The following is a 12,073-nucleotide window of genomic DNA, read 5'->3' as shown; positions in this document are numbered from 1 at the left end:
AAAGGCATAAAAGATAATGAGTATTTAAAACATAATAATGTCACAAATGAGCTATTAAGCAATGAATGAGTTGACTCTTAAAAGCTGGGTTAATCATTCTGCCTCATTAGCAAGAGGTTGGTGTCTACCTTTCAGTCTCCACATTTCTCCCCCTTAAGAAGTGTTGGTGTTTAATCCTCATGGACCCAAATTATTTTGGGGTGAAGGAAAAAGTAAGTTTCTGGTGTTTTAGTAAACAGAGCATTGAAGTGACTGTGACTAATGAAAAAGGTGGTGAGAGTGAGCAGATTGAGTTCTGGGGGAGAGAGGGAACTGAGATGTTAGTGGGAAGGAAGGGGCAACTGGTGATGTTTGTGGCTCCCTAGAGGGATGGTGCAGCTGAGCAGAGCTGGAAATGTTTTAGAAGTGTAGGAATGAGAAAACCACACTGGGCTGTTGCTGAGAGGAGAGTGCTGTGCCTCAGAACTGGAAGACTCCTGACATGGTCTTGGATGGTGGTGGAATGGAGATGGAGCTGGGCTAATACAGGCTGAGCAAGAATCTGGTCACTGACCTGGAAATAAAAGGTAGCTTCTTATGGGAGTCATGACCTAGCTGCCTCCTGCTTTTGCTTTTTTAATTCTCTTCCATCACTGCTCACTAGCAAAGAAAGGAGCCAGGCAGCAACGTTGTGCCTGCAGATTGGCTGATTTCAGTGGAGAGGGTGGAAGAGGAGGAAGCTTTTTATTATCTGCTGAGCAAGGAGACACAGATAAATGGGGAAAATGCATTAGAAACGAGCCCAGACTAAAGGATGAAGCCAGCAGAAAGAGCAGCTAGATACAGAGGTAATAGGTCAGATAATAAATAAAGTTGATCAGAACCATGGAGAAACTGGGTTTTCATGAAAAATAGTGGATTTTATTTTTTGGTGTATTTATCTCATTTTAGTAAAGTGAAAATTCTATGAAGCCAGCTCTTTTTTTTTTAAGGACAGAAAGTACAGTCACAAAGCTCAACAGGAGAGCAACACAAAAATAGGGAATGTTGTTTTCAGTTCTTTCCCTTTTAGTGTGTTTTTAAAAATTATTTTCAAAATTGCATATTGAAACATACAGTTCTTTTCCAGCACTGGATTGTGTCTTATTAATCCTTAACCACTACTGTTATCATTACAATTAGCTGAAGTCTTCAAAGTGTGTAGTTGTTAGCAGGTCCTTGGCAGTATTTTTTCAATACTATTTGAGCAGGACAGTTTCTGGTTACTTGTATTAAAGTCAATAAATTATTCACTAAAGCTCCTAGAAATTTAAGAGTAGCAGAAGGAGGTTCCAAACAGAAGTATTTATTTGTTTATTTTAGTCTTGGCTACCAGGTGTCTGCATTTCAGTAAGGTCACACAGGATCCAGGAGGATGAGCCAAATGTCCATCCCCTTAAATCAGCTCAAGAAGTGATGCTGTGTCTGAACACTGATGCTTTCCTGAGGGTTTTTCTATATCAGTGTTGCCCTAGAAAATTTAAAACTGAAGCTGTATGTAGCCATGTTTGTAAACCTTGTGGTCAGAATTAAATCCTAACTGGGGGAAGTAAGCTTGAAATAATAGAAGTACTTTATAGAGCCAGAAGCATTGCTTTTTTGGCTTCCCAAACAAGACTGTGACAGGGTCCTAAGGAAGGAGGCAGGAAGGAAGGGAAGCTGTCCCACAGAGCTGTAAGTTGGAATTCTAAAATATTACTCTTGTTTAGGAATCTGTATGTCCTCTAGATGACAGTATTAGGCAAGAGTTCCACTAACAGCAAATGACTAGCTTAGGTGCCCAGTGTTAGCATGAAATAAAATAATCTGAATGTCAATCAGTGTTGCAAATGCTCTGTCTCAACTGAGCTTGATTACAGTGATTTGGAACTCTTGAGAAGCAGCTCAAGGTTTTTCCATTCTATTACACCTTGTACTTGAGAACATTAGAAGTGACCAAAGGCTGCTGTTTCATGTTTCTAGATTCTGCTCTCCCTAAATTAATGGGAAGCTTGAAAACAAATAACTATAATTGTTTGATAGCCAGGGTGGAGACAAGTTTTAAAAATGCAGATAAGTGCTGGCCTCATCCCTTCCTAGTTAAACACACTTGTACCAGGTACTTTTTTGTTTTGTTTTTTTTTTTTTTTACCCCTCTGCATCTTCTGAAAGGTAAGCAGAGAATCATTCCAGATTCATTCCCAGCTTGCTTTCATTTCAGGAGGAGACAGTTTCTTTACAGCATGATACCAATATGAAAGCTTTTTGATAACAAACAAAAAAACCCACAACAACCTGAATTCTTAAGGCAACATCAGCTTTGTAGCATTACTTTCACTAACACAGGGACTGAAAGAATGGAAATTGTACGCATCAGCCCTTCTGAAGTTTCAAAAGTTTTCCAGGAGGTGGCAGCAAAGCATTGATTGAGTTGCAACAGACCTGTTCAGGTCTTACTAAAAAATTGTTTCCTTATTCAGGGGCCAGAGTGGTAGTACTAGCTCACCAGAAACCCATAATCTTAACGGGAATTACTATATTTTTGCCATGAAGTTTTGCTTCTGGCTTTACTTTTGGAAGTTTAGTTGTTTGTGTTGCTTTGCTCCCCAGCTGGGAGGTTGTTGTTGTTTTTTTCCTGTTCAGACACTTATTTTACATGATTGAGTACTTTTTGGTTCACTGAAGTGGTCAAGAGCCATGAAATTTTGGGAGGAGGAAAAGCATGGAAAGGTACTTAAAACCATAGGTGAAGGGTGTCAATAAGTTGCAAGTAAATTGCTGGGTTTGGGTTACAACAACTTGCATGAAAATGCATATAGATGTACACAAAGTTGGAGCATATCTGATTGGATTTGGAAATAGCCTACACTAGAAAGAGGGTGTCTGCAGTATCCTGCACCTCAGCTGGGGGTAGAAAGGATTGATTTACATGCACTAAGCAGCATGGAAGAAAGAAGGTATGACATGGTTTATTTTATTTTATTTTTATTTTATTTTTTTTTATTTTTATTTTATTTTTATTTTATTTTTATTTTATTTTTATTTTATTTTTATTTTATTTTTATTTTATTTTTATTTTATTTTTATTTTATTTTTATTTTATTTTTATTTTATTTTTTTATTTTTATTTTTTTTATTTTTATTTTATTTTTATTTTTATTTTTTTTATTTTTTTTTATTTTTTTATTTTTATTTTATTTTTTAATTTTTATTTTTATTTTTTATTTTTTTATTTTTATTTTATTTTATTTTTTATTTTATTTTATTTAAACTTTTTTGTGGAAGATGGCCCTGGCTTCTGCTGTCTCTGTTTTTGATGTTAAAATGTTATGTCCATCTTCCTAATCCTACCCTTTAGAATATACCAGTCCTCAGCATCTTAATTCTTGTGTTTATGCTACTTGGTTTATTTACCTGTGAGGATATAACCTAGATTAGTTTGAGCAGTGCAGAAAAGGGGACCATGGGAGCTGCAACCATCACTTTGAAACAGTATCTTTAACAACTTTGTGGGTTTTGCTGATTTTTGCTGTGTTTTGGACATCATCATAGGGCAGGTTAGGAGCCACCTGTTGTCACTGATTTAATTTTCCTGCTCAGCTGTGGATGCTTTGCCAGTTGCTTTACCTCAGGTTAATGTGACTCTACACAGCTTCACAGAAGACTAAGAAAGCTGTTACTATGAAGGCACTACAGTTTCTTTCATCTTTAATTATTTCTACATTCCAGCTCTCTTTACTAGAAGCAGTCCTCACATTTTACTTCTCTGTGTAGCCAGGCTGCATGAATTCCTTGGATTTTTTTATTTTTTTTTCTTTTGTTTTGTTAGTTTATTTTCCTCCCCTCAGTCTTCAATTTGCATTAAATAAAAAAATCCTTCAAGTTGCTGGATCACTCTTGCAGCTGTGTTGTATATTCTTTCCTGCAAGCCCTTTTATTGTGGTATGATGATCTTGGTGTGTTATCTGGATATGGTCACAGTGGGTTCATATTGGGAAGCCTATTCCTGTTGTATTTTTTTAGTACCTTTGGTTGCTCAGCTGTGTTCAGACTAAACTAGCTTGCAATTTATATTTTATTGAGCTTACAGCAGGACTGAATTTTGAGATGTTTCCCACCCTCTTCCCCTCTACTGTTTGAGTGTGGTGGCAACTGAGCAGAAAGCAGGGGAACAAGAGGTCCTCTTGAGCTATGTGTGTGAGCTGTGGGTGTTCAGAGCCTTCAGTCAAATTTGTTTTAAACCTGCATGGTCACAGTGGTCTTTTTTTTTTTTTTTTTTTTTTTTTTTTTTAATCCCCTCTCTAGGCCACTGCTGATTTGCTTCTAAAAGCACCATGTATAGATGAGGAATGAGAAAGAATTCAGTGTACCAGAATGCAGGGACAGGGCTCTGAAGGGGTACAGACACCCTTCTGGTTGTCTGCTCCTACAGATGATGGGCTTTGTGCCCAGCTCTTGTATGATCACAGAGCAGCCAACAACACAAACATTTGAGTTGTTTCAGCAGTTGTGCCAAAAGATGCATAGGAGCACTGAAGATGTCACCTAAAGGCTTGTGTCTTGTCCAGATTTCTCTTTACCAGCTAAGAGACTTAGGTCAGGAAATTGCCTCAAATTCCCAAACTGTAGTTTGTACCTTTTAGCATCTGGCAGGCAACATTTCTGGATGGTGGAAGGAAAAACCTCTCAGCCAAGGTTGTTCTCTAGCTGAGAAATGTTAACAAGGCTCCTTCCCTTCAGTCATTAATTTGGTACCTGGGAGTAGTGACTTGCTTTACAAGCTTGGGTGTTCCTGAGGAAATTAAGTCCATTGATTTGATAACTTTAATCTTTAAATTCATAAATCAGATAGTGTGCAATGTTGGGGGTGGGTGTGTGTAAAAAAAATATCTGTGTACTAATTTGTATTCTGCACTAACGTTTTGCCTGACTCCTTCCATAAGTGGATGCTTACATTCTTGTAACATCTTACATTTTTGTAAAGCTAGAAATTCAGAACAGATTCATCATCCATAAAAACAGACTTTATCAAGATAATGTGAAATAACATATATCCAACATGCTTTGGAAATCCTACAGACCACAGAGAAACGTTTTACCTAGTACAGTATTACACCCTAAAAACAATACAGTGCTGCCAGACCACAGAACATCCGCAATTTGGGACAGCAGATGTTTCTACACATGCTTCTTTTTAAGACCAAGAAGCAACACAAGGGAAAATTAAAAAAAAAATAAAACATTGAGCACTGAGAAAGAAATGTAATATTGTAGGGCTGGAGGAAAACTGGATGGACAGAGAGATTTGAGTAATTGGCCTAAGAGTGCTAGGAAGATGTGGAAAACTATTTGTCAAATGGAAACATCTGTATATGAAAGAAAAAGTCTTCCTTTGTGTAACTCTTTCTTAAAAGTAATTTAACTTTTTCTTAAAAATAGCATGTTCATGAAAGCAAAAATTAGTTTGAAGTACAAAAAAAAAAAAAAATCCTGTCACGCTACGCCTGAGAAGACCAACACTCAACCGCTGCTTTTTTTTTCTTTGCTTTTTTTTTTTTCCCCCCTCCCCCCGCAGCACCAGCTTACTGTAATACCTTCTAATAATTTTTTAAATTTTATTTTAACTTCAGCTGATCCCACAGTTAAGGACTTAATCGGAGGCTTCACTGCCCTGCACTACGCAGCCATGCACGGCCGGGCCAGGATCGCGCGCTTGATGTTGGAGTCGGAATACAGGAGTGACATTATCAACGCCAAGAGCAACGATGGTTGGACTCCCCTCCACGTCGCAGCCCACTACGGCAGAGACTCATTTGTCAGGCTCCTCTTGGAGTTCAAGGCTGAGGTCGATCCGCTCAGTGATAAAGGTACCACGCCGCTCCAGCTGGCTATTATCAGGGAGAGGTCAAGCTGTGTGAAAATCCTCCTGGATCACAACGCCAACATCGACATTCAGAATGGTTTCCTGTTACGCTACGCTGTGATCAAAAGCAATCACTCCTACTGCAGAATGTTCCTTCAGAGAGGGGCAGACACAAACTTGGGTCGTTTGGAAGATGGGCAGACACCCTTACACTTGTCTGCTCTTAGAGATGATGTGCTTTGTGCACAAATGTTGTATAATTACGGAGCAGACACTAACACAAGGAACTATGAAGGACAGACCCCACTGGCTGTTTCAATAAGTATTTCTGGAAGTAGCCGACCCTGTCTGGATTTCTTACAAGAAGTGACAAGTATGTATGTAAGAGAAGTTAATCACAGGACACAATGTCCTCTAAAAGCCTTCTTTGAATTTAGCCCCAGCAAAAAAAAAAAAAAAAAAAGCTTTCTTTCTGCCCTTGATACTATTTTAAATGCACTAGAAAATTTCTGGGAAGGTGAAGGGATTGTGATGCTGGGAATCTCTTACTCGGCAAAGGTGCTGATGTTAAGTATATTTTATACCTCAAGCATATTAAATTAGTTTTGTTTCAATATCTACAGGAAGCATTAATTTTAACAGAAGTGAACTGTAAAAATCTGGTTTTATTAATGGCTGTTAGAACTTAAATTGTTTTGTAGGTTTGGGGGTTTTGGTTTGTTGTTTGGGGTTTTTTTGTGTCTTTTGCCTTTTTCCTTTTTTTAATCATCATTTTAATCATACAAATACTCTGCAGTTGCTGGCTTTTTTTCACCTGGCACTACAACTAGGGCAGAAAGCTTTTGCTGCTTTGTGTTCTCCCACGTTCCCTTCTCTCCCCTACACCAGACAACAGAATGGCATGCAGCTTGCAGCTTGAAGGGGTTTCATGTGCTGTGTAGCTTTGATTTGATTTTGTTGATGTCTTTGAAATATGAAAAAGATTTTAACTCATCGTGACTTCTGATTTTTAAAAAAAGTATTAGGCTCCTTGTATTCTGGTCACTTTTAATTATCAGGTTCTCGTGTACTAAATCAACTGAACGTTTTCTGTTCCTCTCTCATGCAACATGGAATGCTGTCAGAGTGTTTCATAATTACAGTATTGCCTAAAGCTTTTGGGAATTGCTGATTATCAATTAGAAGGAGTTTGCTAATTCAAAGATTAAGATGTTAAGATAGCCTGATAAACTATCATCCTACTTGGATTATCTTTGCTCATCTGAGGATGGGGTGTTTCATATATGTTTTTTTGCCCACAGTTCCTTTATTTTTTTTTTAATGTGATAGTTTTTAATGGGAATTAAGGACCCTTTATAATCTGCAAAGAAACTGAAATTTAGTGTGGGCTGAGGGTGAGATCTGTTGTCAATAGCAGACACAAATAAGCATTTGGAATTTCGTTTTTGTCTTGCTTTGTGGTGTTATTTTTCCTTTTGTCTGAAATCCGAAGAGAATTTTTGGAAAGGTGAAAGCTGATAATAAGAAATGCAAGCCACTAGCAGGTTTTGGGTTGCTTTGCCTGCCCCTTCTGATTCAAATGCCTTTATTTCTGGTTTACTTTTTGGGAGCCTCTCACTATGTAGTAGCACCATCAGGGTTATTAGTGGATGATATAATATCCAGGCTTTCAATTTTTCACAGACATGGGGCTGACTGGTAGTAGGCAGGAAGCCTGAAACAGCTTCAGTGTTCAGAGTAATTCAGAGGGTTGGAAACCAGTGCTGTAACTTGGAGTTTGCAGATTCCATACCTTAAAGGTTTAATGTGAAGTGAGAAGGAAATTCTGCTACAAAGAGGTAGCTTGAATTTGTGGCTGATCTAACAGTGTGTTGGAACTATCCCAGTTTTGTGCTGTTGGAAGGAGAACTGGGAAAGGGGGGAGCACTAGTCCTGACAAAAGCACTTCAGCTTTCTGCTTCTGAGCAAAATTATTATGAATATATATTTACAAACAGCTAAAAACAGACTCTGCTGCCCTCATTATAAATATTCAAGCACTGACTTCCCCAGTTTTCATGAATAATCACTTTAATAAGCTGATACAGGAGAGATGAAATGGATAAAGAGCAAACTGGGATTTTGTTAACAGAGTTCTGAGTTATACCAGACTGTGTGCAGGGAATTGTTGAGGTTCTGTAGCACTATGGGGAAGAATCTTGTTTCTGAGTCTATTGCAATATGTATTTCCTAGAAGAAAAATTTACCAAATTTTTAGAGAATTCTTCTAAGGGCAATCTTTCTGAAATTCTCTCGTGGCTGGTGAGAGTGCCTTGGCTGTAGGGCTTGACAGGAATTTCTAGTTTATTTATTTGAATCTTACACTTAATACAGGATTCTAGAGCTGTAAGTTGTTTATATGCATCTGAAGTTTTGAAAAAATATATTTGATAGTAAAACAGGGATTACTTTTTACCTTTGCAGTAGGTTAAAAGTTTAAGATTAATATATGTGAATTATGAATTGCCAAACCAATCTGTCTTCAAGTGCACGTGCTTGCAGGCTTCATATTAATGGGATAATATTTAGCAGTCTACATGTAAGATGTAAGTAGTGCTTTTATATACTCAGAAAACATATTTATACAGTTTCAGTTCCTCAGAAAACATCACATATCAATTTCTTTTTGTTTTGGTGTAGGTATTGTAATCGGTAATAATCGCAGCCTTTAGCCCAGGTCCCCCGTTGTGAATAACAGGCAAGAAACCAAGCTCTCAGAAATGCTCAGTATTGGCCCTGAGAGTCTGCAAGAAGATATTGGATTTGGGGTTTTGACCCTGAAGGTCTGATATTCTTCCTGGTTACAGGTAGAGATTCCTTTGCTCCTAGATGAATTCTAAGAGGAAGGAAATTATTCTGTAGTTGTGTCTCTCAGTACTTAAGCACAAAGCTGGAAGTTGGGTACAACAAAGTTTTTTCTCTTTGAGTCTGCTGTTGATGTAGTGTTTAGATGATCACCCATGTCCTTTTTTAACCTTTTTGTTTGTTTGTTTGTTTTACAATACAAAAATGAGTACAGTCTCCCTGTGGAAAAAAAAAACAAAACAACATTGAAGATGAAAACTAATTATTTTATTTCTTGCCTTCCTTTTCATTATCTTTATTACACTTTCCTAGTCCAGAAAACATTTACTAGCAACCACCATAGTATCTGAGGTCATTTGATAAAGAGTTGTTTGAGAGCACTTCAATATAATGCTTCAGTTTTATGAGACCTGAACCTGCCTCTTCAGGAGTGTCAGTGGTTAAACTTGGAATACACTAATGCAAAATTAAAATAGAAATGCATGTGTATAATATGTATTAGAGCTAGATACAGGCTTATTTTTTTTCTTGGTAGTGTATACATCTACAGAACTAACTTGCAGTTGCAGTCCTGGATTTGTGGTGAACCTGAAGTTGAAGGGGGTTTGTGAAAATGAAAACTTAGAGAACCCTGGAGGTAGGAAAATGATTTGAGTACTAGGTAAAAAAATTAAACTATTGAGATGCTAGAATTCAATTACCTCAAAAAGGGGAATAAAAATAAGGTTGAACCCTTCCCCCTTTACATAGTTCTCATTTAGTTTAATCACTGTTCAGGTAAAGTAGCGGGCAAGAGAGCCTATGAGTAGCCAAGGGAACTGCTTCCCTGTGTAAGTGGATATAGGCACTGAGTGTAATGTGGGATGTATGTTAACAGGTATCAAAGAACTACTTTCAGATCTGGAACAAGATCTAAAGGTCACCAAATGAATTAAACTACAAGTATTTCATCTGCATTCCTTTTTAAAAAAAATTTTTTTCAAAGGGCAAATCTTCAGCTTTGACTAGAGAGGGTAATTTTGTGTTTAGGTTTATATAGTACTGTGGATGTGCAGAAAAACTTAGACAAAAGTCCTGTTAAGAGAATCCTTATAGGTTCTTTGTCTCTATCCCTTTTCTAAATTAAGATAACTTTTCACTAGGATTTTTTTTTTTAACTGGAAGAACATTTTAAAGAGGGTCTCTGCGGTTGAAACTTTCACAAATACAAAAGTGTCGTAGTGAATTAAGTAGATTTCTACATATTTTATTACTTGGATAATTACAGATGAAACAGTATCTTCATGTTTGTTTTAACATAGAGGAACTTTTGCAAGCTTTGCTTCCTTGGGTGCTGCTGCAAATGTTGTACTAATGTCTGTGGTCTGCTTTGTCATCCAGAGTTATGCAGGGAACTAGGGGAAAAGGCTTATTTTCTGGTTTTCATTTTAGTTGGATCTCTGATAAATACTGTGATTGCTTTCTGTAGATTGCAGGTATCTATTTGTTAAAGACCAGTGTAGCTTGTGATATCTTTATAAAAAAAAAAACCAGCCTGATTTTTTTTTCTTTCTAGAGAGAGGGAAGATTTCTTTCAAATAATTGTTTAACTCTCAACTCCTAATTTGCAAGTCTGATATTGAAAAATGTAGCTACCAACTCAGAGAGCAGTTGACTGTTTATATTAGGCAGTTGAATATTTTTTACACATCTGTATACAGATGTATACTTTGAAAGAATTTTTTGAAGAGGCCTATGGAATAAATGAATAAATAACAATTTTTACAAGTGGCATGCAAGGCATAGCTACACCCCACTCTCCTTTGAACACCTATGCTGTACACAGCTATAATGGCATTATTATATATTTAAATTCTCAGCTGAATTTCCATCACAATTTCAGAAAGACTGAATATATTAAAATGTTACCAATGCTTTTTTTTTTAAACAGATAATTATACAAGCATTTTAAAATCTTAATTTCAGTGCTAAATACACCTGCTATACTCAACATTGAGCTTTACTGGCATATTCTGCTTTCCCATATATAAATTTTCCATCCAAAATGCACTCCTCCTTGGTACAGACTTTCTGTGCCAGAAATACCAACATTTTACAGACATCCAAAACTCATTGTGGAGAATTATTTTTTCAACAAGCAACGAAAACATACTTTGAGCTCAAGTTTTCTACCAGAGGCATAGTCAACCCAAAATTAAGCTAGAAATTATTTTAAAAAGAACTTGTTCAATATCCAGTTAAAAAGAGTGAAAAGCTCTTTTTGTCCTGTTGAGCTTGACACTGGTTCAGGGGGTTTGTTCACTTTCTCACTGAACAGTCTGTAATTCTTTTTCTAAATTCAGCCTTGCATCCATATTTTAAACTTACAGAATCTTGAGAGTGGTTTGTTTCTGGCGTTTTGAATGCTGGAAAACCAAATATCCTCTCTAGTAACTCTGCTGTTATTTTTTACAGAGTACAAGGCACTGAATTTCCTAAACTTAGACTCATTCTTAGTGCAGTGATCAGATGAATTCCCCTTCAGCTCAGCAGCCACCATTTGCTAGGTGACCACATCCTTTCAGGATCATCCTTTTCATGCATCCTCATCCCTGTTTCTTATCTGGCTGGTCTAAGGTTCCAGTTGATAAGTTTAATAATTTTTTTTTTTTTAATACATTCCCCCCCAAAAAAGCCAAAAAAATAATAACTAAATTTAATTGCTGGCAGTAACTGAGTTCCTTTACAGTTGTGAAATAAGGGATGGATTTAGTAGTTAGCTGCAGATATAAATATTTATTCTGATACTCTAGAGAAGCTGAGCTGCTGCCAGCCATACGTCAGTAGTTGAATGTTTCACAAAACTTTTTATTTTAATTTTCCTTTGCAGCTAAAAAGAAACTTCCAAATGGTTTCCTGCTACTGTTTTCAGCCTTTCACAATTCCCAGGAGTGGCAGACGCTCAGTTTGAGAAATACCACTGGAAGCTTTTTTCTAGAGAACTGTATTAATGTTGCAGAGCAAACTGTGGGTGGCTTCTGAAATATTTTTTTTTCCCCTTTTTTAACTTCTTCAGAAACTATCTTCTTTGAGCCAATGACAATTGATTGTTTGCTTTTTAAAAAATGCTTTTTTTTTTTTTTAGTAAGTAGAGCAGAACATCAGAGAGGATCTTGCAGCTTACAAACATTAATTTCAATTACTCCTAGATTTTCTCTTGGGTAACAGAACAGGTTTGTTCATGATTTTTGATTTGTGCAGGTGCTCTTGTGTGTTCAGGAAGCTGGTAGGGATTCCACCTTTACAACCCTTTTTCTTCAAGCTAGGTGAGAGTCCCTAAAAGTCAGTGTTGGCAGAGGTACTGCTTCTAATAATACATTTTAATTATCC

At 36.9% G+C, this 12,073-nt stretch overlaps 1 protein-coding gene across 3 annotated transcripts in view; it reads left to right on the top strand.

Moving 5' to 3' along the window:
• Positions 1-12,073, top strand: part of ASB7 (ankyrin repeat and SOCS box containing 7) — a 29,066-nt gene that overhangs the window by 11,327 nt on the left and 5,666 nt on the right. The window contains exons 5-6 of one of the 3 annotated variants that reach the window (XR_011727926.1): positions 5,628-6,233; positions 8,540-8,706. Coding sequence is in view for 2 of the 3 variants with exons in the window: in XM_071754219.1 (XP_071610320.1) it covers positions 5,628-6,233; positions 8,540-8,571 (638 nt within the window). In the remaining variant the exon portion in view is untranslated. Of the gene's footprint in view, positions 1-5,627; positions 6,234-8,539; positions 8,710-12,073 lie in introns of those variants that run through there. The other 2 variants (XM_071754219.1, XM_071754218.1) reach the window with 2 other exon arrangements.

Source organism: Heliangelus exortis, chromosome 11, assembly GCF_036169615.1.
Source record: "Heliangelus exortis chromosome 11, bHelExo1.hap1, whole genome shotgun sequence".
Classification (NCBI taxonomy): Eukaryota; Metazoa; Chordata; class Aves; order Apodiformes; family Trochilidae; genus Heliangelus; species Heliangelus exortis.
Note: the sequence above shows the minus strand (reverse complement) of the source record. Positions and strands in the feature narration are given on the sequence as shown.